The sequence below is a fragment of the Thalassophryne amazonica genome, chromosome 18, assembly GCF_902500255.1.
Source record: "Thalassophryne amazonica chromosome 18, fThaAma1.1, whole genome shotgun sequence".
NCBI lineage: Eukaryota > Metazoa > Chordata > Actinopteri > Batrachoidiformes > Batrachoididae > Thalassophryne > Thalassophryne amazonica.
In genome coordinates this window covers 40,525,185-40,552,426 of record NC_047120.1, presented here as the reverse complement: position 1 = coordinate 40,552,426, position 27,242 = coordinate 40,525,185, and the positions used below count along the sequence as shown (strand labels likewise).

General features: G+C 37.4%; 2 protein-coding genes and 1 non-coding gene across 7 annotated transcripts in view; 2 read left to right on the top strand and 1 right to left on the bottom strand.

Moving 5' to 3' along the window:
• LOC117531150 (plexin domain-containing protein 1-like) overlaps positions 1 to 6,829 on the top strand; it is a 35,473-nt gene extending 28,644 nt beyond the window's left edge. For both annotated transcript variants that reach the window (XM_034194190.1, XM_034194191.1), the window contains exons 10-13: positions 3,711 to 3,771; positions 3,841 to 3,967; positions 5,894 to 6,054; positions 6,152 to 6,829. In XM_034194190.1, coding sequence (XP_034050081.1) covers positions 3,711 to 3,771; positions 3,841 to 3,967; positions 5,894 to 6,054; positions 6,152 to 6,277 — 475 coding nt within the window. In that variant the 3' untranslated portion in view covers positions 6,278 to 6,829. The remainder of the gene's footprint in view (positions 1 to 3,710; positions 3,772 to 3,840; positions 3,968 to 5,893; positions 6,055 to 6,151) is intronic.
• A 1,661-nt stretch (positions 6,830 to 8,490) lies between these two features.
• Positions 8,491 to 8,562, bottom strand: trnac-gca. Its single transcript has one exon. It is a non-coding gene; the product is annotated as a tRNA-Cys (tRNA).
• A 1,317-nt stretch (positions 8,563 to 9,879) lies between these two features.
• LOC117531611 (LIM and SH3 domain protein 1-like) lies at positions 9,880 to 26,234 on the top strand. Of its 4 annotated transcripts, none has more exons than XM_034194754.1 (7): positions 9,880 to 10,032; positions 13,172 to 13,266; positions 15,100 to 15,184; positions 18,247 to 18,354; positions 24,315 to 24,384; positions 24,476 to 24,561; positions 24,957 to 26,234. In XM_034194754.1, the coding sequence occupies exons 1-7, from the start codon at positions 9,964 to 9,966 to the stop codon at positions 25,128 to 25,130; spliced, it is 687 nt and encodes a 228-aa protein (XP_034050645.1). In that variant the 5' UTR covers positions 9,880 to 9,963; the 3' UTR covers positions 25,131 to 26,234. The 4 variants fall into 4 exon arrangements, with proteins under 4 accessions (XP_034050645.1, XP_034050644.1, XP_034050642.1 ...); XM_034194753.1 differs by having other exon boundaries at positions 24,473 to 24,561; XM_034194751.1 differs by having other exon boundaries at positions 9,891 to 10,032; positions 13,148 to 13,266; positions 24,473 to 24,561.
• The last annotated feature ends 1,008 nt before the right edge of the window (positions 26,235 to 27,242 follow it).

Genomic DNA, 27,242 nt, shown 5'->3' with positions numbered 1-27,242 from the left:
GCTTTGTTTAGAACTGAAATGCTTCTTGACAGTTTACTTTGTATATGTTTTATATGAGTCTTCCAGTTTATCTTATCATCTATTATCACCCCCAGAAACTTATTTTCATGTACCCTTTCAATATCTACCCCCTCGACGTGTAACTGAACCTGTATGTCTGTATTACAATAGCCAAATAACATGTATTTTGTTTTACTTAAGTTTAATGATAATTTGTTTCTGTCAAACCATATTTTCAATTTTCCCATTTCTATACTGATCCTCCTCAGTAACTCCTGCAAATCCCCCCCTGAACAAAAAATGCTCGTGTCATCTGCAAATAATACTAATTTTAATATTTTGGAAACATTGACAATATCATTTATATAAATTAGAAACAGTTTTGGACCCAATACTGACCCCTGTGGGACGCCACAAGCATTGTCCAAGCATGATATATATTCCCCCAACTTCACAAACTGTTTTCTGTTACTTAAGTAGCTTCTCACCCAGTGCAACACCAACCCCCTAATCCCATACTGTTCAAGTTTACTGATTAATATGTCATGATTGATTGTATCAAAAGCCTTTTTAAGGTCTATAAATATTCCAACTGAATGTAATTTGTGGTCTATGGCGTTTGTAATCTCCTCAACTGATTCTATTAATGCAAATGATGTTGAACTATGTGCTCTGAATCCATATTGACTATCAGTAAGTAATTTATGTTTATTTATGAATTTGTCTAATCCATTATTGAATAACTTTTCTAATAATTTGGAAAATTGTGGAAGCAAAGAAACAGGTCTATAATTTGTGAAGTGGTGTCTATCCCCAGTCTTATACAGCGGCACAACCTTAGCTATTTTCATTTGATTGGGAAATTTACCGGTTTGAAATGATAAGTTACAGATGTATGTTAATGGTTCTACAATCCATTCAATGACCTGTTTTACCACCACCATATCAATTTCATTTAAATCGGTAGATGTTTTATATTTACAATTATTCACAATGTCTATCATTTCTTTTCCATCCACTGCTGTGAGGAACATTGAACAGGGATTTCTTTCTATGAGATTATTATCCCAATCCTCAGGTTGGGAATTGGGAATTTTTTCTGCCAAGCTTGGTCCAATATTTACAAAAAAATTATTAAAACCGTTGACTACCTCATCCTTATTTTCCTTCTTGATATTATTATCAATGAAATACTGAGAGTAACTCTGTTTTTTATTACCATTTTTGATAATGCTATTTAATATATCCCATATTCCTTTAATGTTGTTTTTGTTATTATATAATATGTTACTATAATATTCCTTCCTACATACCCGTATAATATTAGTTAATCTATTTTGTATTTCTTACATCTATTTTCTGCCTCTTTAGTCTTTAGTTTTATGAATTCTCTATACAGTGTATTTTTCTTATTACATGCATTTCGTAACCCTTTCGTCATCCATGGTCGAGCTTGGATTTTTTGTTTTCTGTAGTCTTGTTTAATTGGACAATTTTTATCATATAATGATGTAAATATTTGTAAAAAAGTTTCATATGCACTATCAACATCACTTTCACTGTATACCTTTTCCCAGTTTTGCTCCTGTAAATCCTTCTTTAGTGTGTTCATGTTTTCCTCTGTCCGCACTCGCCTGTATTTTATTTTCTCCTCTGGCTGATTCCGCCGATGGTTTCTATTATAAACGATGAAAACTGGTAGATGATCACTAATGTCATTGATTAATAATCCACTCACAGTGTTATTCTCAATATCATTGCTGAATATATTATCAATTAAGGTAGCACTATGGGATGTAATTCTGCTTGGCCTGGTGATTTTTGGATATAAACTCATACTGTACATTATATTGATAAATTCCTTTGTTATTTTATGCATATTTGGATTGAGCAGATCAATATTTAAGTCACCACAAATGAACACAGTTTTTTGATTAGTTTTTGAGAACATTTTTTCCATACAGTCAGTGAATGTTTCAATACTAGATCCTGGTGCTCTATATATACAGCTGACTAATACATTTTTGCTTTTTTCTTCACATATTTCAATAGTTATACATTCTAATAAGTTATCAATCACAGTTGTCATATTGTCTACTATTTTATAATCCATGTTCTTATCCACATACACAGCCACTCCTCCTCCACTCTTATTCTTTCTGTTTACACAATTAAATTCATATCCATCCAGTTCAAAATCCATTCCTTTATCTTCATTGATCCATGTTTCTGATATAGCAATTATGTTAAATATTTTTTTAAATTGACTTAAATATTCTTTAATGTTGTTAAAGTTTGCATATAGACTTCTGCTGTTGAAATGGATTATTGATAATTTGTTATCCGTTTTAATGATCCGATTAACTGTTCATCTGTATAATAGCAACAACTGTCATTGATATTTGAGAAGAAATTATTGTCCGGGTCTATATCGTGCTCCAAGTCCAGTACATTGTGGTCTGTGTATTTAAATGTTCTCAGTTCTACTTTTCCATGATCAGCAATCCTTTGAGTTATATCCTTCTTGTCTCCAGATGTAGATGATGTAGTAGATGAATAGGTTCCTCTGGTCTGTGTCATGGTGTTGTGATGTCTTTGTATCCTCATACCTTATTGGTCGTATTTGTCCAGATCCTCGATGTTCCTGATTACCATAACCTTCGCTTGTTCTGGTGTTCCGTTCAATTTGATAAATGTTTTGCAGTTGGATGTCCATGTCTGTTGAATTTTTCCCTGCTTTTTTACGAAACCAGCTTTCCTGGCGATGTCTGCGTTTCTTTTGGTCAGATGTTCATTGATGAATACGTTTGTTCCTTTGAGTTTCCGTCTCTGTTTTAACAATGCCATTTTATGTTTTCTATTGACAAACCTCATTATAACTGCTCGCTTGTCTCCATCCTCTCTCCTGGGCAGGGGGTGGCACGCTTCAATGTTATTACAGTCCATTTGAATACCTTTAGATTGCAGGAAGTCAGCCACCTGTTGTTCCACTGAGCTGGCCTCCTGCTCACTGGCCTCCCCTCCGCTGTCTTCTGACACCGCCCGTGCGTAGGATCGAGGTTTAATATGAATTCCTGTAATAATAACGTCATTCATCCTTGTGTACTGTTCCAACTCCGCAACACGGTTCTCCAGGTACACCAGACGCCGGTCTTTCTCGGCATTCTGGATCCGGAGAGCCTTCACTTCTTCCACCAGCTCCATAATGGATTTCTGCTGCATTTTAACAACAGAGATTTCCTCAGACAAAAAGTCCAGGGACTTCAGTGTCTTACCTCAAAAATGGTGGCTATTATGTACGACCAATTGATGGAGTAGAAAGGAAGGAGAGCCTTGCAGTGGGAGCGGGTGTTCCTGGGACTGGAATAATCTATTGGAGATGTTTATGGATGCTGGCGCCTGGAGCACTTCTCCCCTGGTGCAGCGGACTCTGCCAAGTTTGTAACAGATGACCAACCTGGAAGGAAACAAAACTCTTGTGCATTGGAGGCATTTCTTGACAACGGCACCGGTGATGGCACTTATGCCTGTGAAAATCATTGACGGCATTTGAAACAGATATTAGACGGCTAATGTTGGATGACTTAGTCGACTACGTAAATTTAGTAGAATAAAAGATTAGACTGCTTTATGAAACCTCTCCCCGACTGTATTTATCTTCTGAAGACACATAGGGAATCTGGATCTGCTCATTTTGTCCCTGTTTTCAGATGCTCTGATGGAATTGACCGGCATAGGCAAGAGTGGCTTGATTATAACTGCCCTGAAGAGGTGAGGTACTCCTATATCAGCTGTTAACAGCACGTACATTCCTTGAGACATTTGTTTGCGCTTACTTAGGCAAAAGGTACATGTGAGGACTACAATCCAGGGGGAACTGAAGGGTCTACAAGCTCCTTTAACCACACCCCAACTGTCCCTATGACTTCTTCGGCGGTAGCACTCGAACACCAGCCTGTCACTGATGGTAAGGAGGTTATTTCGCTTAACGAACTGCCCAGACCACCGATAGATGGGTTCGGATCTCATTTGCGGTACAGTGGTGAAGCTCTGTGATGGTTCCTTGGCATTACTACAAAGCATAACCTTCAAGCAACCAATCTATTTTAGCGACTAATATGACCGAGTGGGGTTATTTATGACCCCACTGACTTTATATTGGAATACTTCTATATAAATAATTGTTTTAGGGTTCTTCGTATTTACTTCACTCTCTAATATATTTGTCCATTATCCTTTTCATCCTCACTCTGGGCATCAAGAATCAGTCTCAATGCTTATGCAGCTGTAAATCTTGCTATTCTAGGTCTGTTGGCCACGCTTCCTTGCAAAACAGTAAACTATAATGATTAGAGTTGGCAAATTACAATACCATCTGAAGCTATAATGTTGAAAATCTCATAGATCTTCCTGGGGTCATAAGTGATCCCCACAATTTTGGATTATACTTGCCACGTGGATTGGTCGATCCTTGCAAAATTCTATGAACAAATGCAGGACAGATAGATTGAACTTTTTTCCAATTAAAATTTGAAAAATAGTGCACAAAAATATATGCCCAGGGTCATAAATGAGCCCCCTCAGTTGCTTGAGGGTTAATATGGGAGTAAATGCTTCTTAAATGCATTTAAATGGCATTTAATTGACACCTAGCCCTATCTTTAACTTTCACGTGGACACGTGGGCTCAGGAATACTTGGTTAACTCATTCTGTTGTGATGACTGCGCAAGAAGACCACAATTTGTACAGTTTTACAGCAAAGCCATTTAGAAAATCACCCCCCAAAAAAGAAGAAACTGCTATTTTCCCCCTCTCCTGTTGATATATTTGAAAAAACAAAATTAAGTAGGTAGATCCACAAGTTATTACACTAAGTCCACTTACTTATTCCCTTTGACTCTAAGACCTTTGACAAGTTTTGGACTTTCAACTCCACTGTATTTTTTTAGAAATTTAAACTTTGAGCAGTTCATTGTGTTGACTATCTGAGACTTGTACTTGTTGATTGTACTTGGGTTTGTAAGTTATCAGCTCAAAAAAGAAAATGGGCAGGAATGAGAAGAAAAATGGCTGCCTTGGGTTAAGTGTTTGAGAAATGGTTGTTGTTTACACATTGTTGAATCACAGACATAATCTAACAGCTGTGCACTGCAGATCAAGTTAAATCTTGACAATATGTGGTGAATCAAAGGGACTAGTTCAACTTTCACTTCCTCAAAAAGGCCAGAGTGAGCTTTTCCTTACCACTGTCGCCTAGGGGGGTTGGTAAGGTTAGACCTTACCCATTTGAAGCACCTTGATGCAGTTTTGATGTGATTTGGTGATTATATAAATAAACTGAATTAAACTGAATAGAAGGTATAGTTGAAGTTGCATGACCTTGCAATTTCAACTTTCATTTCCAAATTAAACTACCAGTAAGTTTGGACAAAGTGTACACTTAGTGCTCATGACGCTGGAATCGTGTGTAAACTGTGTAATGTCGTCCCTGCCTCCAACGCCTCATACACCTGTTGCTACAAGTATTTGCACACACAAGTGCTTGAAAGACAAAGTGCGCGCTGTGCGAACCCACCGCACCCTCTCACGGCAGGTGTCGGCCAAATTCTAGGTGACACGCACGAACATCTAACACGGCTTGCATGGCACTTAGAAAATGTGTGGCCAGTCGCACTCTTGGTACGACAACAGTCTGCAGACAATCACCTCCACAGTTTGAAAACCACTGCTCTAACTGAAACAATAGAAAATGCAGTTTCCCACCATGTGCTTATAGTTAACATGTGAATGCAGCAATTAGATTTCAGCAACTTCAGTTATAAATTGGCTGTTTGTTTGTTTGTCTTCTTTAAATCCAGAATTGATTTAGCTCTGTATTTCCCCCTCTCCAAGATTTAGAGACGAACCCTCCAAACCATCGGGGAATAACAGAGAACACAGCCATCATAGCAGGTGTAGTAGCTGTCCTAGTTCTACTTGTCGTGCTGACCTTACTTGCTGTCTACTACATCAACACGCACCCCACGGTTGCTCCACCATTCTACCTCATGCAGGTGAGGAAAAACAACACACTCACCATACATAACCAGTTAGTTTAATGTTTGAGCTTTAGTTTGTATCAAATGGCAATAAAATATCTGTCATTCTCAGCGGCGCACCCCAAACTACTGGCCATCTATGAAGTTCCGCAACCAGGGCTGTCACATGAGTTACGCCGAGGTTGAACTTGGAAGTCATGAAAAAGAAGGTTTCATAGAAGCTGAGCAGTGCTGCTAAGAAGCTTGAACTTCTACGACACAGTCAGAGGGAGAAAGGTCGCCATCTGGAGGAATATACAGGCATTGCAAGTAGATGGACATGAGCAATCAGGCCAGTAGCCTTGGCTGGACAGTGTTTACTGCTTTTGCCAGCTTTCTGTATGTCAAGGTTGCCATATTATCCAAGTGATGAAGATTGGTAAGGTCTGACAGAGAAAAATGTGTAACTGTAGAAAACTCACCCACGCAAAGGGACGTCAGGGAATGAAATAAACTAGCCTTCATACTGCAAACCAATGTATAGCTCAGTTTAACTGTGTTTTTGTTCTGTTTATGGAGTCATTTTTATTTTATGAAGCCTCTACATGAGTAATGATTGATTTATAAAATGCTATGTCTACATGGACTTTACTTCAACAGGTATACAGCTATATACTACGTGAATATAATGTTCGTCTTGAACTGCTCTAAAGAAATATTGTTTGAATGAATTTTAGACACAATATTACAGGGTTTTCATTGAATCCTTCTGTTTGAATGTCTTCTAATAAAAACTGGTGGTGAGTTTTGATATTATTTTCTGTATTTGTGAGTGACATAATTTCCTGTCCAAAAAAGTGTCTTAAAGAAGCTACATTGGTCAAACCCTGGTTTTTATATACTTTTATCAGGTAAATATAAATGGGCTTTCAGTTAAACATCCTCAAAGTCCCACAATTCTTTGGTCCATTTGGTGGCGTGTCCACTCTAACACATTGCTATTTAAGTGTTGGGAAATATTTGCCCAAAGCCAGCTACTGGGTGCAAATGGGTTTGATTTACCATGTTAATTAGGCATGGGCGTGTTGTAGTACAAACATGATAAACAATCAGAAAGGCACCTGTCCATCCGTTTCAACTGGACTCCACTAGGTGCTATGATATCAAGCAAGCAAATGCCAATAAAAGCCTTTTTGCAAGTTAATGGATTAGTGCCAACCTGTATGAGCAGACAAAAGATGCCAATTCTCCCTAAGGTGAAGCAATGCAACACAAAGGTGAGTTTTTGTGTTTACAATACTTTTAATCTTATTTCATTTAATAGTTATTTTTCTAGTTCCGTTTTGTTGTGTATTTTACGATTGGTGACGTGGGCGTAACTCAGTGTAATGCATCTTATTCAAAGTATCACTTTTGAATATTTAGACAAAAGACTTTCTCATAACTGACTAAAAGCTTATCAGCAAAAGGCAGTTGAAAAATTATGTTAACCTTCTAGTTAAGGCACTGGTGTTCTTTTCTATACTGTGCTACTTTAAACACACTTTTCTATGTTAATATTTAGACACAATAATATGGCTGAATGGCTATTAACAAAATATTAGATATCAACAATTTCATTGTTTATGTTCTTATATTTCTTTTCACCTTTGCCTTTCCGGTACGAGTTTGGTTGTTTGTACATGAGTGAATTTCTGTTATGCATGGGTGTCGAATAAATTCAATTCAACCCTAACCCAAAAGTTAATTAGTTATGTTTTATTTAGTTAAAAAATGTATTCATAATGTGACCAGTTAATCACAATATTTACACAAAACGTGGTCATTACTGACTAAATGCCTGTTAACAAAAATATTAGTTGTCAAAAAAATTAAGTTAAACACCCATTTAGTAAAGAATTATTTAGTTCACTTTTTATGTTTAAAGTAGTCAGAAAATAATTGTATTTACACAAAATAATTTGTCATTCCTGACAGTGGCTATTAACTAAAAATATCAGATGTCAGCAAATTAGCTTCTATTTACAGCAATGTAACGATGTTTTTTTATTGTTTAAATAATGTGAAATGTGCAAAAATAATCACTGGGCTGTTGGGTATTGAAGTTTGTTTGAGTTAAAAGACAAATTTTGTCTTTTAATGTTTATCTTGGTCCAGTTATTAAAAATAAATAGAGCACGTGTGCTGATTGTACCGGTGAATGCATGTTATCCAACCTAAAAAAATAATTTATATTGCTAACTACTTTATGATTTCATACCGCTTTTTAAAAATGGTCAGTTAATCGCAATATCTCAGTGCAATAATTAGCCAAACCATAAAATCATAAATGACTATTAACACAAATATTCGATGCCAAACTAAGTATGTATAATTTTTTTGTCTATTATGTATAAAACCTCATTTTATACATAATGGTTTATTTACTTAGGTTTTTGTTTTGTGCAACAAAATACTTGACACAACGAAAAGAGGGGGCACCCGGATTTGAACCGGGGACCTCTTGATCTGCAGTCAAATGCTCTACCACTGAGCTATACCCCCAACGATAACAAAAGTGAGAAAAAACAGTATTTAACGGTTACATCTTTATTTTAAGCGTTATTTTATTATTATTAATACGCTTTTAGTATTGGAATGGACTAAAAGACGTCTGTAGACCGTCTTTACCGCATTATTGTCTGGGCTGACGTTTCATTTAAACGTTTTTTTAAATGGCTGATGTAATTGTAATGACACTCACTGTCTGACAGGGGGAGCTAACGAGACGAAAATTGTTGGATAACGAGATATTTGAAGTGTTGCTTGAATAATTATTTGTACTTTCCTAAATCATCTTGACCTATTCTCGTCTCTAAATTATTATTACAGTGCCCTGAGATTATTGTAAGGGTAGCCCCGCATGTTTATGTTGTGTAATTTGTAGTAATTTGGGGTGTCTAGTCACAAAAAAAATAAAAAATAAATAAGCATGAGATGTTGCCTTCCAGGTCTCAACAGAAACACGCGTTTTTATGACTTATATGTATAAAACGTTTAATTTACCTATTTATTTATTTATTTATTTGTGAAATGTTTCCGCTTAGTCATGACATATTGTGCAAAACTACTGCTTATTTGCATTATTATTTGCAAATAAATATGCTCAGGATTTTATGTTAAATATCCTTAAAGTCCTGCGTCAGTGCCCCAAACCCCGCCAAAATACTATATGAATATTTCAGATCTGAAACGTGTCATTTTAAAACTGTAACACACGTCACAGAAGGGCACCGTTGCGTCATACTTCATCCGCCACATTTTGTTAAAGATGCAAAACTTCAGTGTCTATGTGTTCTACCTAGTAGGGAGGTGAAAATCAAAACTTTCCACTCCAGCCGCCACTTCCGGAAGGGTGCTGCATGCTTCTGGATTTGAAATGGGGCTCTATAAGAATTTGGCAATGGCTTTATGCCCTTATGGATATTTTGAGCAGCAGCAGAATTCCAATTTGGTCCGACTTTCCAGATGTTTCCATCGTCCCATACTGTGTTAAACACGTACGAGTTTTGACTCCAAACTTTAATCTCTGTTTTCAGGACACCTCGTGACCGACATTAGTTTGCTGAAAAAGTGTGTAATATGAGCAACAACTGTCTCCACAGAACACCCACTAAAGTGAGCCAAAGTGACGCTGGTATGACACAGGGTAGTAAAATGACCCATAAGATTAAGTCTGTGGGGGACACTAAACTTAAATCTCACCTCCTCTTGTTTTACGGAGGAAAACGATGCGACACCGGCAGAAAGAAGTTCTCGCACAAACTTTTAAAAATCCGACGACTTTGAACGCATCATGAAAGCCCGTCATTTGTTCTTGGCCCCGCCTCCTCCTCTGATCTGCTCAGCAGACTTCAACTTTCTCCTCGATCTTTGTGGTTTTGTGGCGTGAACAATCACTGCAGCATGAATCCGCCTTGTGGAAGATGCAACAAACCAGTTTACCCCACGGAAAAAATAAATTGCCTCGATAAGGTAAGGCAATAAAACCAATCATTAAAACAATTGTGTGAATTTCTCCTCTGTGAGATCAATAAAGTTTTATCTTATCTTTATTATTATTATTATTATTATTTCGAGGATCACCGTGAAATTAAACATCCTGTTCTTGATGTTGGTAATACATTTTATGTATATATTCTATTATTCCAAATTATATTTTGTATTGATTAATTGATTGAACTACTATTCAAATTTTACTTGCTGTGATGATAGTAATAGGACTTTTATGAGGATATATTTTTACTCATTAAATTCCAAAGTTTTGCTTTACTTTGCATTTTTAAGTCAACGTTTTTGTAATTGGATGAACAAATTAACTGTCCTTAAAAGGTGTCATATTATACACCTTTTCACTAAACTAATACAGGGCACTGCCTGCCTTAAAAAATTCATAGCACCTTTCACATGACTTTTTAGACAAACAACCCCCCTCACCCCAAGGGGCTCCACCCAAACTAAATTAATTATGATTTTTGACACCTTTAAGCAATATGTTTTAAAAAATCATCATTACATGGCTGTAAATAGAAGCTTAACAGAATTTGTTGACATCTAATATTTTTAGTTAATAGTCATCGTCAGGAATGACAAATTATTTTTGTTAATAGGCATTTAGTCAGTTGTGTAAATATGATCAACAGCCCACTTTAAGAATACATTTTTGAACTAAATAAAACAACAAATTAACTTTAGGGTTAACATAATTTGTTGATATCTAATATTTTTTGATAGCCATTCAGTCATATTATTGTGTATCAATATTATGATTAACATAGAAAAGTATGTTAAAAGTAATATAGTATAGAAAAGGAATATAGAAAAATTTACAGTACACTATTGTATGCCATCACTTCATACAGCATCCTATAAGAAACCAACATGATTGTATGACATCTTATAAGAAACTGCGGTGAATTACAACATCCTATAAGAAACCACTGTGTTTGTATGGCATCCTCCGTGAATACACGGCATCCTATAAGTAGCCACCATGATTGTACGGTATCCTACAAGAAATCACTATGTTCATACGGCATCCTCTAAGAAACCACCGTGATTTGTATGGCAGCCTATAAAAAACTGCCACAATCTTACGGTATCCTATAAGAAACCATTGTGATCTTACGGTATCCTATAATAAACTGAGATGAATTACAGCATCCTATAAGAAACCACCGTGATCGTATGGCATTCTATAAGAAACCGCAGTGATTCTTTACACAACTGACGGCATCCTATAAGTAGCCACTGTGATTGTACGGTATCCTATAAAAAAAAACCACCGTGATCTTATGGTGTCCTATAAGAAACTGCAGTGAATTACAGCATCCTATAAGAAACCGCCATGAGTATACGGCATCCTGTAAGAAACCACTGTGATCGTACGGCATCCTATGTTAACCCCCAAAACGTGAATCAGTTGCATTTCAGTTTACTGATCAATTACTGCAGGAAATCTTAATTGCAAACCCTATCACCGCAAAAAATTATTTTATTTATTTATTTATTTATTGGCGGGGGTCACTACAGTCAGTGAGGTGGGGAGGTGATCCGTGCAGCTCTCGCTTCTGGTGTGACGCACCCGGCCCCGCTGGGTGTGTCCTGCTCCGGGGACAGTGTCAGGTGAGGAGTTTAACTGGGACGGTCCACCTGTCAAACTCATGGAGGACAGAAACCCTCCCCTCCGGTAAACGACTCAATAATCATAAGAGAAACGTTGTAGAAAAGCAAACAAAACTAGTTTCTAACCTCAGGAAGGTAGACAACGAGATACAACCTTATTTGTATCCATATGAGCCGTCCTCTGAGCTGGAAAAATAACACTGATCTGAACGAGCAGGCGGCAGAGAAACAGAAGAGTAGGGACCGTCTACAAATTACAAAAACAAGACACCAGGAAAAAATATTCAATAAATTCAGGCGTGGTGTCACCTCACCAAATTCACTGCACACATCAGTGGGGTCCTGCTGGTTAAACTACAGCGCCTAGTTTGGAAAAAAGTCATTGTGAAAACTTTTTTTTTGTTTACATTTGTTTTATTGTTTACATTTTCAATCATGTCAATGTTATACGGTGTAGTGACACAATTTTCTGCACACATCAGAGGGGTCCTGTTGGTTAAACTACAGCACTCAGTTTGGAAAAATGTGCAAAAATGGAATTTTAGTGATTTTTGTTTCATTAAAATAAGTCATTAAATGAGAAATAAAATTCACTAATTCAGCTGTGACTTCTGTGACATATGTCACAGAAGTCTAAAACAAGCTGTTTCAGAGATCATTTTTGCTTATAGCAGTAGAATTTCTGAATGAATGTTCATAAAATTGTGAAACTTTAAGGATCTTTTGCATGATGTTCAAAAGTTATAACTACACAAAACACTGACACACAATATAATCTCTTTAAAACTTTTTTTAAAATCATATATTAGAGGTACAGAAAATCTTTAGTCTGCCATGTCATGTCACCAACTGTTTTCTTTTTTGAAGATTTTAATGAGTGCTGTGTATCTCATTTAAGACAAAAAATTTATTATATTGTGTAATATATATATTGTTCTATGTCCATTTATTAAAATATCTGTTTTGTGGCTGTGTCCTTAATCTGTTGCATACCCCCACACAGAATGTAAAAATATGTTTCCTGCTGCCATTATGAGTATGTTTCCCCTCCAGTAACACAATCAGATCAAGATAGCATTAATTCCTGCGACTACGCAGATTAATTTAATCTGAGCACAAACTAAAAACAGTAATCTGATAGTTTTACTGTGTGCTGCATTGCTGCAGCAGGTGCTGCACACACCGTATAGTCCTGATGTTTATGCACCACTAAGGTCACACAGCAAACCAGATGGAGAGGTGTATTTTTGATGGGTGGTCACGTGAACATTTTTAGGGGGGCATCAAATTGCCTTTTATGGAACAACACTGCAAAGAAAGGAATTTGCAGTGAGGCTTCGTGTAAATGCATGCAACATGTTTTTCTTATTTTGCAGCGCTGTGATTCTTGAAATAAATTCTGAAAATAAATGACTGTGGGAGTGGGAGAACATAATATTGTATTTTGTGTGTGTGTGTGTGTGAGATCCCCTTCTCTTTCTGCACACAGTACTGGCACAAAGGTTGTTTCAGCTGTGAGGTTTGCAAGATGGCCCTCAGCATGAACAACTACAAAGGCTTTGAGAAGAAACCGTACTGCACTATGTGAGTGTTTACATCACACCAAGGATCCCAACGACAAAACCTTTAGAACCACCCACAGAGGAGCAGCACGGAGTGACATCAAGGGTTTAATCACAAAGTCATCTATTCAAAGTCAGATTCTGAACATATATATCTAGAAATAACTTATTTTAAGTGTTTTATTTGATAATTATGGGTGTTATTCACTGATATTAGTCATCATGTAACTGCCTCTAGCATTAAAAGTTCTTATTTTTAGAAGGTTTGTGTCATTTAATGTCTTGGAAAAGATTCTCTTGCATTTATAGGATTAAATGCTCATTTCAAAATGTGAAGGCGCAAAAAAAAAAAAAAAAAAAAAAAAAGTTGAGTGGAAGGAGATGCTGAGAGTAACAAATCTGCAGAAGGTCTTCAGTGCAGGGACGTACACAGAAATTTGTTGCATTGGAGGTGGGCTGCTTGGTAGTGGGGTGGGGGGGCACAGTTTGTTGGTGAGATTAATTTTCTGAGGCACTTAATTCATTTGGCATTTTGAGTATTTTGAAAATATTCAAAACAATTGTTTCATTTGGTGCTTTGAAGGAATGAACAATTTTCTGAAGAAGTTATTTTGTGTGGTGTTTTTACTCTTTATAACAGTTAAGTGTCATCTGAAACATTTGTTTCATTTGATGTTTTGAGGATTTTGACACAGTGAATATTTTCTAAAACAACTGTTTCATTTGGTACTTTGAGAGTTTTGAAAAAGAACCATTTTCTGATGCAGATATTTTGAGTGGTGTTTCATGTGTTTCAAAATAGTTTAATCTTCTGAAACCATTGTTTCATTTTGTGTTTTTCAGGATTTCACACAGTTTGACACTTTTTGTATAACAATTGTATCCTTTTAGCTTTTTGAGAGTTTTGAAAGAATTAACCATTTTCAGAAGCAATTACTCTATTTTATGTGGTGTTACAAAACAATTGTTTCATTTGGATTTTTGAGCATTTTGACACTGTAAATAGTTTCTAAAGCAGCTATTTCATTTGGTGTTTTGAGCATTTTGACACTGTAAACATTTTCTGAAACAATTGTTTCATTTGGTGTTTTGAAATGAGTTTTTTTCAGAAGCAGTTATTTTGTTTCTTTTTTTGTGTTTCAAAACAGTTAAATCTCTTTGAAAACAAACATTTCATTTAGTGCTTGAAGCATGTTTAAATATTGAACCATTTTGTGAGGCAGTTATTTCTTTTGGTTCTCTTATCATTTCAAAACAGTGAATAATTTCTGAAGCAGCTGTTTCATTTGGCGTTTCCATCGTTTTAAAATAGTGATTCAAAAAAATTCTTTTGCCGTTTAGCACATTTCAAAAAGTAAAACAATTTCTGAAGTGACTGTTTCATTTGGAAAATTTGTACTGTAAATCATTTTCTGAAAGGAATGAATATTTTCTCATTTAAGTTTTCTATTTGGGATTTCAAGCACTTCAAAACATTTTCTGAAGCAATTATTTCATTTTGTGTTTACAGTGTTTGGCGCATTCTAAAACAGAGAAACACTCTTTGAAGCAAGCTTTTTGGATCAAGCTTGTTTCTGCCCAAACTATGTTTGGAATACTTAAGTTGGGGTTTAACCCCAAAATTCACCCCATGCACCTTTGTATCAATGGATATTTCTACATGTTTTGCCATAACGTTGAACAAAACTCATTGAAAATGTTTGACAAAAGTCACATCACCAATTGTAGAACTCGATCACTCAAGAAAATAGCTTCTATACAATGAATTGAAGTAGCAGAATTGGTATTTTTGAGAGAGAAAGTCAGATTTGTGACAGAGAAATGTTTATAATTTAATTTATTTTCTTTGTTTCAGGCATTACCCAAAAAGCTCGTTCACGATCGTGACTGACACCCCTGAGAATCTGCGTCTCAAACAGCAGAGCCTGCTCAACAGTCAGGTCAGACACAGAGATCACGCCGATGTCGTTCTCAAAGCTGTCGATCTGTAGCGATTCTGTCCCTGCGCAGCTTTGTGAGGCATCAGGAGGTGAGGACGCACCTCTCGGGTCTGCGCTCCGACTAAAGTGGATTTAATCAATTAAATGAGCTCTTTGACCCCGTGGAACCGTGTCAGTGCTTTGGGTGAGAAGACTGCCCTCGAATAGTTTGAGTTTATTAAAGTAAGGTCGAAGCTATTATTAGAAAACATTTTAAATTAAGTCAAATAGGTCAAAGACAGATGTGAGAAACCGTCTTGTCGAGCTTCGGTGTCTTTAAGCTCCGAATTTGAAGTCAACGATTTAAACCAATCAAGGGGATAAGTCCAACAAGTCACACAACGTAAAGGGATTCACTCATGTTCTTTACATCTACAAGTTACATATTGCGCAAAACCGATTTGAGTAAATCTTCCATTGGGTCCAAAAGTATTTGGACAATGGTCCGATTTTATTACGTCCGCCAAGGATATAATAAAATCATTGACGTTTATTTATTTATTTGTCTGTCTGTTAGCAGGATTTTGTCAAAACTCCTGCACACATTTTGAAGAAATTTTCATCACAGATAGATATTATGTCGTGGAAATCTCCATTACATTTTGGAGGTGATCTGGATCCAGATTCTGGCTCAAGATTTCACTTTATATAGGCTTTGAAGGATTAGGTCAAAACTACTTCACAGATTCTCACCAAATTTACACCACAGATAGATATTAGGCCATGAAAGACTCCATTACATTTTGGAGGTGATCCGGATCCGGATTGGCGGATGTCAGAAATCTCCGCTGGCTCTGGTTTATTTATTTATTTTTTGCTTCTGCACATCACCACAATGGAGTTGAAAGAGAATTAAACAAGATGTTCTTATGGCATCAACTTTCAGCTTCAAATCAAGGGGCTTAAGAAAAGTATCACATTCAGTTTTTAGGAAATACAGACATTTATATACCAGATTGTGAAGATGAGAGAACTGAGCCAAAACATCTCCAGAAGTGCAGCTTTTGTGTCCAGCAATGTTGAGTGAGGAATGAATCACTTCCTGTCTGGGGTGACCTTAAAATAAATAAATCAACAGTTTGGGCTTGTAAACTGTAATCTTTGGGGATGCTGTTTTGTATGTAAGTGCAGTGTTTCCCCTCCAGTATTATAGAACCCCCTGGGGATTTTTTTTTTTTTTTTGTGAGCTCCACCAGGCCTGAGTGAAAACAAAATTCTGGGGAAACCACTGAAGTGGTTGAATGTTGTTCCTTTGTGGCATAAAATGAAATGACCTTAATAAAACATGGAATGTAACAAAATCCATCAGCAAAATGTCCAGCGCTCATTGCTTATTGTCACAATGTTATTTTTCAGTGATATGAAACATAACTGTGGCTTCTTCATACTTTCACATCAGTTTTCCACACAAACTTGGTGAGAAAAGCTGCCGTTTGATCTTAAACCATCATTTAGAGGAGAATGCAACATAACATCATGATCAAATTTCCCCTCGTCCCAACCTACCAGCTCTGTTCTTTGTTTATAACCATAAAAGTCTCTGCAGACTCGCTAACTCAACCAACATTTTCTTCATAGTAAATCCATGACTCACGTGTGTGTGGGGGGGGGTGCATGCCAGGGTCTTGGGGAAATAAGCAATTTCTAATTTTCTAAATTTTCTAACAAATAAACAGTTTGACTTTGAACACAGTTTTCCAAAAACATAAAATCGTGAAAATGTGTAAACTACATAACATCCAAAGGCCTTTCTGTGGTCATTTTGAAGAAAATGCACATATTTCATCATTATTCATTTCATATTTCATTATTTAGCATTATGCAAATACTACCATAAATACTGAGTTTATTCGATCTTGACGAATTGAAACTTTAGAGAATCTCTATCTGGATCCATTGTCTAACTGTTCTGTGTGTCTGTCTGCAGTTTCTGTTTTAATTTATATTTGTGTGTTTAAATCTAAGTGCTTTTGATATGATGCTGTGTTTAGGTTATACCAGCTTTACTGTTGTCGAATGACAAAACATCACGTGAGCCATCTCATGGAAATTATGATTAGGATGTCAGAAATGTTTCCAGGCAGCAGCATCAGTAGTTTGCACTTTGCAGCATGAACAAAATGCCTCGAAGGTGCTCCAAAATTAGCATAATTGTAGTAATAATTTGTTTTATGATTATCCAACTTTGTACCTAAAACATCCTAGATATTATTAGGGAAACATTGCATTCATGGTTATGTTTTTTGTGTGTTTGTTTTTGTTTCCTTCTCAAAATTTAAAAAAAAAAAAAAAAAATCACTAGGCAGAGAATCATTCAGGGATTTAAACCCAAAATCCACCCGTAGTTGCACCTGTGTGGATGTTTCACATTTTGTGACCCCAGGCATCCATTGACACCTGTCTCCTCTTTGGTTACCATGGTAAAAAGATGGCTGACTATTACTACCATTGCCATTTAAAGAGGGCAGCGACTGAATTAACATAATGACCACAAGACTTTGCAGTGGTGTATATGTTTGGTGGGGTGGGGGCGCTGTCCAAAGATGTGATAAAATATGGGAAAAGTCTTGCATAAACAAAAGGTTATTGATGAACACTGCTGCATGTAGAATTAGAAGATTTCCAGAACATCATAGAAATTGTGTATTAAAATCAATGAGTCAGTATTTCCGAATTGCCTTAAAATGCTTGTAAACAGCAATAGATTTTTAAACATTTTCTTTGGCACATTCAACCAAATCACAATCCCTGCCCCCCACCTCCACCCCCCACCTGAAGCTACATCCGCCCCTGGGAAACCTCAGCTATGATGTTGTTTTGTTTGCATTATGATCTCACTTTATTGTGCCCTGAAAGCAGCATCATCACATAAACACCAGCCGCGGATTTCTGTGCTTTCAGCTAAACTGAGATCTAGCACGATGAATCCCAGATCTTATTGAATAAAACTGTTTCTCTGCTGTTGCGTCTTCAAATACCAGGAGGTTAGTGCTTTAATGTTTTGACAAAGTGTCAATTTGCAGGCACTTTACAAGGAGGAGTTTGAAAAGAGCAAAGGGAAAGGCTTCAGCGTGGTGGCCGACACTCCAGAAATGCAAAGACTGAAGAAGACACAAGACCAGATCAGTAATGTGAGTTTGATTCTGCTGGGAAACTCAGCAACTCTCTAAAACATCTCAAATAATGAATCGCACTGAACTGACTAACTCATAGGCCTGTAGTGCACTATGTTCCACCCTTGCCCACTGTGGACATTATGTCATGTCTCAGCTGATTGTCTTAATTTTGTTGTCAAATTATTTGCAAGATACAAGTTTCTATAAACTGTAATGAAACACTGAGAAACTACGTTACCATGGAAATGGTCAAAAACAGTTGTCCATTAAAGTAAGATTACAGTGCATTTGGAACATATTCACAGCACTTCACTTTGACTTTTTCCACATTTTGTTATGTTACAGCCTTATTACAAAATAGAGTAAATTAATTTTCCCCTCACAATTCTACTTACAACACCCCATAATGACAACATAAAAACTTTTTTGGTGGTTGTTGAAATTTTTTGCAAATGTATTAAAAAAGACACATGTACATAAGTATTCACACCCTTTGCTCAGTACTTTCTGAGCAGGAAACAGGATGCACCTGAGCTTAATTTTGAGCTTCTGGGCAAAGGCAGTGAATACTTATGTAGATGTGATTTTGTAGGTTATATATATATATATATATATATATATATATATATATATATATATATATATATATATATATATATATTAAAGCGCCTTGGGGCAACTGTTTGTTGTGATTTGGCGCTATATAAAAAAATTGATTGATTGATTGATTGATATATATATATATATAATATATATATATATATATATATATATATATATATATATATATATATATATATATATATACACTCAACAAAAATATAAACACAACACTTTTGGTTTTGCTCCCATTTTGTATGAGATGAACTCAAAGATCTAAAACTTTTTCCACATACACAATATCACCATTTCCCTCAAATATTGTTCACAAACCAGTCTAACTCTGTGTTAGTGAGCACTTCTCCTTTGCTGAGATAATCCATCCCACCTCACAGGTGTGCCATACCAAGATGCTGATTAGACACCATGATTAGTGCACAGGTGTGCCTTAGACTGTCCACAATAAAAGGCCTAATCAGCATCTTGATATGGCACACCTGTGAGGTGGGATGGATTATCTCAGCAAAGGAGAAGTGCTCACTATCACAGATTTAGACTGGTTGTGAACAATATTTGAGGGAAATGGTGATATTGTGTATGTGGAAAACGTTTTAGATCTTTGAGTTCATCTCATACAAAATGGGAGCAAAACCAAAAGTGTTGCATTTATATTTTTGTTGAGTATACATATATATATATATATATATATATATATATATATATATATATATATATATATATATATATATATATATATATATATATATATAAACTTTTTCACATTGTCCTTATGGGGTATTGTGTATAGAATTTTAGGAAAAAATTATTTCACCCATTTTAGAATAATGCTGTAACATAACAAGTGAAGCGCTGGGAATACTTTCCAGATGCACTGTACATTACCAACAGAGCCTCAATAGCAGAATTTCAGATTAATTCGATTAATCGTCAATCTCAACCTTCTGTTTGCTTCAACTGAACATTTTCCTGAAAATGACTGGAAAAAAAACCTATGTTGACCTATGACCCCCAGTGAAATCCACCCTGTGTGGAAGCAAACACTGAGGTGAAAGAGCAAAATTTGAGCTCAAATTACAAAAGGAGCTCTGATTTGTGTTCAAGCCAATGAGCTGGTTTTTCCTTTTCTAAAAGTGACTGGAAATTATAGTTTTGACCTTTGACCTGATTGCCCCATTGCTGAAGTGAAAGAGCAGATTTTTGTGATAAATTTGCAAGAGACCTCATGTTTGTATTTAATCCAAGTAATTTGTTTTTTTTCCTGAAAGTGACCTTAAAAGGTTGTTTTGATACATCGGAACATTTAATCTGAAAATGACCTTAAACATCTGTTTTGACCTTTGGCCCAAATGAGCTCCTCAGTGAATCTCAGTAACAAGTGTGACTGAAGAGCAAATTAAATTATTCAAGGACCCCAAGTTTTATTTGATCAAATTGAACATTTTTCCCTCAAAATGACCAAAATATTGTCTTGACACTAAAGCTAACTAAAATTAATTCCAGTGAAGAGACAAACTTGATAGAATGTAAAAAAAAAAAATGATCACAGTTGACTATTTAAACATAATGAAGGTGGGAAGTTGTTTTGATGATCCATCTGTCAAGGTTGTACAGCTCATCCAAAAATCTGCTGAGGAGAGGACGCGATGATGTAGTGGGTCAGGGTCCCACCGTGTCGTCTTTTTTCTTTTTCTTCATTGCACAAGTGGCAAAAAAACCCACAAGACACATTTAAGTTCTATTTTAAAATGATCCATTTTGCTTTGATGAGACAAAACAGGAGCCACTTCAGAACACGATGACAGATTTGTGAAGCTAAAACGTGCAGACAGAACTGCTGAGACGCAATCCGACAGCAGTGAAGGAAGTCAGAGGCACACACACACACACACACACACACACACACACACATTTCAGACATTTCTCCTCCGTCCACAGAGCAGCAGCTGCCCTATATGGTCAAAGTTTCTCAGCTGTGGACACAAAGTCACACAAACACTGCTTCCTCTGGCCTTGTGAGGACTCGCGTTGAAATAACGCGTTCCTTCTCCCCCTCACCCAGTAACATCCCCGACCCCGACCCTGACCTTCAACTGAACCCAGTTCGATCCCGAACACTACAACCGAGTTTCAACTCTTTATCTGCCTTTTGGAGACGTTTGGGGACATGACTAGCTGTTAAAAATGTCCTCACTTAGCCAAAATACACTCACTTAGGAGACAGAAAACTCTGATCCTCGCAGGGATCGATGCATAATTTACTGAGAGGAATGATGCTGATAAACTGCAGGTCAAAATGTCAAAATTTAGCAATTTGGGTCCAATGAGATTTTTTTTTTTTTTTTACTTTTTCATTCTTTTTTTGTATTTTTCTTTCAGTCCTTGCACAATCGTTTTCCCATCAGTCCATCTTTCTGTTTATTCCTCCTGAGATTTATTGAGGACAACAGGACACGTGGGGGGGGGGGGGGGGGGGGGGGGGTCTTGTCCTCGTCGTCACTGAACATCCACTTTCCCACCCTTAAAAGCTGAGATTGTATTCTTCAAGGATTTAACTTAAAAAAAATATCTCTTCCTTGTGTCGTCTTGAATATTACAATAAAAAGTGTTTGCTGCAATTACAATTTGATGTTTCCTTTTAATGACATGTAGCGTGTCATATAATATTAAAGAGGTCATATAATGCTAAATGTGTTTGAACCTGGCTTTGTCGCCTGTATTTTGGGGTTTCATGTTACACATACCCAAACTCTGGCAACTTGTTGACTACATTCAGAAATTGTTTAGAATTTAAGCCTGTAAAGATTGTGACATATGTCGCAGAAGGGAAATGGGGCGTGGCTCACAGTGGCTCCTTTCCATTTATGACAACAGACACATGAACAGGTTGTTTCTAAGAGTCGGAATTCAGGTTTGTTTGAGGTCTTTTTTTGGGGTGGGTGGGGGCGGATTTTTGGCAACAAACTTTTCAGCGTTAACACACGGTCCAGAAAGTATTCACAGCGCTTCAAATTTTCCACATTTGGTATGTTACAGCCTTATTCCAAAAGCCTTATTGACTTGAAGCCACTCCTTTGATATCTTGGCTGTGTGCTTAAGGTCATTGTCCTGCTGAATGATTAGCTGTTGCCCCATTCTGAGGTCAAGAGCGCTTTGGAGCAGGTTTTCATCCAGGATGTCTCTGAACATTGTGAGATCTGAGAGTCCTTCAGGTGCCTTTTGCCAAACTCCAGCCGGGCTGACATGTGCCCTTTACTAAGGAGTGACTTCTGTCTGGCTACTCTACCATACAGGCCTGATTGGTGGATTGCTGCAGAGATGGTTGTCCTTCTGGAAGGTTCTCCTCTCTCCACAGAGGAATGCTGGAGCTCTGGCAGAGTGACCATTGGGTTCTTGGTCACCTCCCTGACTAAGGCCCTTCTCCCCCGAATGCTCAGTTTAGACGGGCAGCCAGCTCTAGGAAGAGTCCTGGTGGATCCGAACTTCTTCCATTTACGGATAAGGCCATTGTGCTCATTGGGACCTTCAAAGCATGCGAAATGTTTCTGTACCCTTCCTCACCCTTCACTTTCCAAATAATGTCTAATCAACTGAATTTACTCCAGGTGGACTCTAGAAACATCTCAAGGATGATCAGTGGAAACAGGATGCACATGAGCTCAATGTTGAACTTCATGGCAAAGACTGTGAATACTTATAAACGTGTGGGTTTTTTAATAAATTTGCAAAATTCTCAAAAGAGTGTTTTTCACATTGTCATTATGGGGTATTGTGTGTTAAATTTTGAGGAAACGTTTTGAATAAGGCTATGACATAAAAAATGTGGAAAAAGTGCAGCGTTGTGAATACTTTCTGGATGCACTGTATGGCACTGGATAATAAAAAAATACTTCAGAGCTGGGCAGCAGAAGTGATATAAAGTCTGAATGTGCCTTCTCTCTCCCACAAACTATATGTCTTAAAGGATTTCATAGATGGACTTCTGTCTAAAACTTGCATATTTTGGCCAAAATTTTACTTGTAATGGGAAAGTATTGACACGCAGATGTGACAGGGCCAGCAGGAGTCGCTCTGCATTGAAGTCAGTAAACCTCACTCCCCAATGCCAAAAGAAGCTTGAGCAACAGACCGTTGAGCCTATGGGCGTAATAGGACAGAGGATGTTAGAGGAACGATTTTCCATCCAGGAGAGCTTGAGATTACACCCCAAGGGGGCAAACACAACACAGAGATTAAACAGAGACATACTCAGAATGTACTAACATCGGTAAGGAACCTACTGCCGTTACCATAGTACGTAGCAGGAACACAATTCAGATGTACTAAAGCGCCGCCATCTTACCTGTCCTATGACCCAGGTGTTAACAAAAGGTGCCTATCAAAAATTTGGTATTGCAAAGGAAGACGTTTTAAACAATTCCTCGTGTGCTTTTGTGGGCAGGTTGGTGGCCAAGTGGTTTGTGTGCTTGGCTTCAGTGTGGCAGTTCCCAGTTCAAACCCCACCCCTGCCACATTTCTCCATGTCATGTGTAGTTGCGTCACGAAGGGCATCCGGTGTAAAACTCCTGCCAATTCAACATGCGAATCCACCTTGGATCTGCTGTGGTGACCCCAAGTGAAAACAAGGGAGTAGCCAAAGGGACTTACTTACCCGATGTATATTTGTACAATCCCATGGCCGATTGGGCGCCACTTGTGTTTTCATGTGTGTCCTCTATGTACTTTGAATTTCTCCAGTACGTTTCTCTTCTTCTGGTATCACGACCCCCAGCTAGCGTAGTCCATCCGCACACAATGAAGGGAGCAGATCAGCCGGATACCTTTCAACTACGACTAACTGCCTACTATTTGGACACCCTCTGGATTGTGATCTACTACTTTTTGCTCTTTATATAGTGCAAGTGTTCGGATGTAGCCATAGAATGAGACTTTGAGGATGTTTGTCATGAAAACGCTCACATATTTCACTTAAAGAGGCGCATATAATCAGATTATTCCCGAGCGCTAGTACAGATCCATCTCAGATCTGCCATGGTGCCCCTTAGTGTGTGTGTGTGTGTGTGTGTGGATCTCACAATGCAAGCGTGAAGAGATTATGGAGTAATTCCAAGTGCATGAGGTTTCACATGTGCATTTTATCTTTTTTTCTGTGAAATGTTTTTTAGGGATCATCCTGGATTGAATAGACATCCTGTTAAAACTGTTGAATTTATAGCTGAATATCCCACATAATCTCCCCCAACGCCTCCTAAAATGGAGGTTTTTACTTCTCCCATAGGTCTATTTAAGTTAGTGTTCACATAGTGTATAGCGCCCCCCTGTGGCTCTGACCCCTGTGTTGACGCCTGTGTGAGCAGGTTAAATACCACGAAGAGTTTGAGAAGAGCAAGATTCGAAGTGATGCCCCTCCTCCTGAAAACAGACAAGGTGAGATACACACACACACACACACACACACGTTAAAAATACGCCACTTAATTACACAAATATTTACATTGATACAACTTTGTATCATCAGACGAACAACCGTCCAACCCTGAAAGATTCATGAAGCAGCCGGTTGCACCCACACATCCTGCTGCTGCAGCGCCACCTGGTGGAGGGGTCAGTACAATTACAGACACCTTTACACTTTTCTCAGACATCGATTGAAAAAAATATCTTTTATATTTAATTTGCAAACAGTCTTTATATAAATTTGCTGTACTTGCGTTTAATTGTGATGCTGATTTTTTTTGTCTCTTTTGTTCCTTTTTATTCCTTAATAATAACAATAATTCAAATAATAATGAAAATAATTACCAATTATTATTATTACCTCTGCCAAGGAGGTAATGTTGGCACTGTCAAGGAATTTTATTTTAAATTTGATCTGGAACATATTTTCCATCCAGAAGATGTTTTAAGTAATATGTGGTCTTGATGGAGGTATTTATGGTTATTATTTTGTGTGTGTGTTGTGCCACCAGATAACTCTTATCTCTGTATCGCCTCTATAGAAACGCTACCAGGCCTTGTACAGCTACAGGGCAGCAGAAGCTGATGAAGTTAACCTGCAGGAGGGTGACGTGATCTTAGATGTACAACCGATAGACGAGGGATGGATGTACGGCTGCAATCAGCGCACAGGGCAGCGTGGGATGCTTCCCGCCAACTACGTCCGGCCCATCTGAAGCAAACAAGCCTGTCCAACAGACATTTGTCAGTCATAAGCTGCCCGGCAGTGGATGCAACCAACCCACAGTCGGACTTATTAAATACTTTTCTCAAAATCACCTCCTGCAAACAAAAGTTATTTCTAGTTTAAAGCCCAACAAAGATTTGCTTACAATGGGAATTAAAGGGGTCATACTGTGAAAAATGCTTAAACATGAGCATGTTCTACACATTATGGTAAAGTGGAAACTTATAGAAGTGGGTTCAGATCATATTGTGCCAGAATTCCATAAGTGCATCATGATTCCCAAAGTTTAAATTTCGAGACTGTTTCAGAAGATTTTTGTGGTCTCAAAACTGATTTTGGAAGCAAATTTCCCGAAGGGTGTTGCACACTTCTGAGCTCTACACTGATGTCGAGGCTGTTTGGAAACCTTAAATGACTTTCCCTTAAATGGTTGAGGATGGATGAGGATCAGGGTTGAAATGCATGAAAAATACATAAATCAGATCCATCCAACGGCTTTGTGTACTTCTGGTTGTCTTGTCCAGCAGCAGACTTCTGATGTAGTCCAATTCCATAATTGTCTACATTCTCAATCTACACAGAACTTGTGCATTTAAAAAATAGCACAGATTTTGCTACCACGCTATCTACGTATTTTAATAATATAAAACTGATATAGGAAAAAATTGGGCCTAAAACAACTTTTTAAACATGTCTCATATGTCACTGAAGTCCATATCTGGACTCCTGCGTGCTCTGTGAGACACAATTTAAGGCGTGGCAAGCAGAAGTTCCTTTTCACTTAAGGGACAGACACATTAATTTTAAGCAACCTGTTGACTGACATTAGCTCAGTGAAAATGTGCATAATATGACCCCTTTAAAAGGAAAACAAGGACACTGAAAGAAATTATTATAGCACAACAGTAGCTTTTACTTTCATACTCTTGCTATTCATTTAATCAAATTATATATGTCAGAAAAACTGACACTTAAGTTCACTTTAATTGGTTTCTATCCATAATTTTATTTTTTTAAGAAATATGTGCGACTGTGAAAACATGTCAGATTCTGAAGAAACAAACCTGCATGATCAAAGGCCTTATTACAATTTTAAAAAAAGTAAATCCTCAGGCAACGTTTACATTTTATGAGCAGTAGAGGGCAGTATTGAATCGACCAGTGTTCTATTAATTTGTGAGCAGCAATAACAAAACCTTCACCGACTGACAACTTCTTCAAAAGCCTTATTGCAATTGTTTTGGCTAAAAATAATAATGATAAAAAGAAATATGACAAGTTTGACAGTTTCATGTAATTTGATTCATTAAAAGTTAAATATTTAACTTTGTGTGATGTTATTCAAAGAATATGGCTTTGGTTTGTTCTTGCTTTTTCTTCACAAGAAATGCTTTTGTTCCACAGTGTGAAGTTATTAGTTACTACATTATGACAGAGTACCCACCCAGTGAGATCTGGGTATTTCCAGGTCTCCAAACCTCAGACAGTGTAGCCATTCCACAGGAAGATGACCATCCTTGTTGCAATAAAGTACGTATGTCAAAGTGCACTAAGTATGAGCCACTTCAGGTTTTGATCTTGACACTACTTTGGTGTGGACAACCTCTCATCCATTTGCGATTGTCCCAGATCAAGCCTTTCAATGACTTCCTGGACTCAGCCATCAGAAGTGTCTCTGGGTCCTCAGCATATGAGATTGAGATGCCTGGGAAGCACTTACGGAGACAAGGTCCTTGGATAGAGGTTTTTGGAGATAGATGCCAGTACTTTACAGGAGAATGAAGATCTGATTCTAAGACTTCGAGGCTAATCAGTGACCAGTACTGACTGGATGCCTTTGGTACTAGGTCTCTTCAGAGGATTATTGGCTTTGTGTCAAACAAACTGTTACTTTGAGAGACTCAGATGAGGTGTACCACTTGCATTATGAGTGAACATCTGCTGCCACATTTTGGCCATATAGTCACCATTTCTCTGGACATGATCCCGGACTCCAGTGCCTAGTGTTGAGGACTCTAGCAACTGAAAAAGTACATGGGATCAGCCAGTTGGCTACAAAAGAGACTGCTACTTCTGGGAGGTGGGGACGGACCAGATGTCT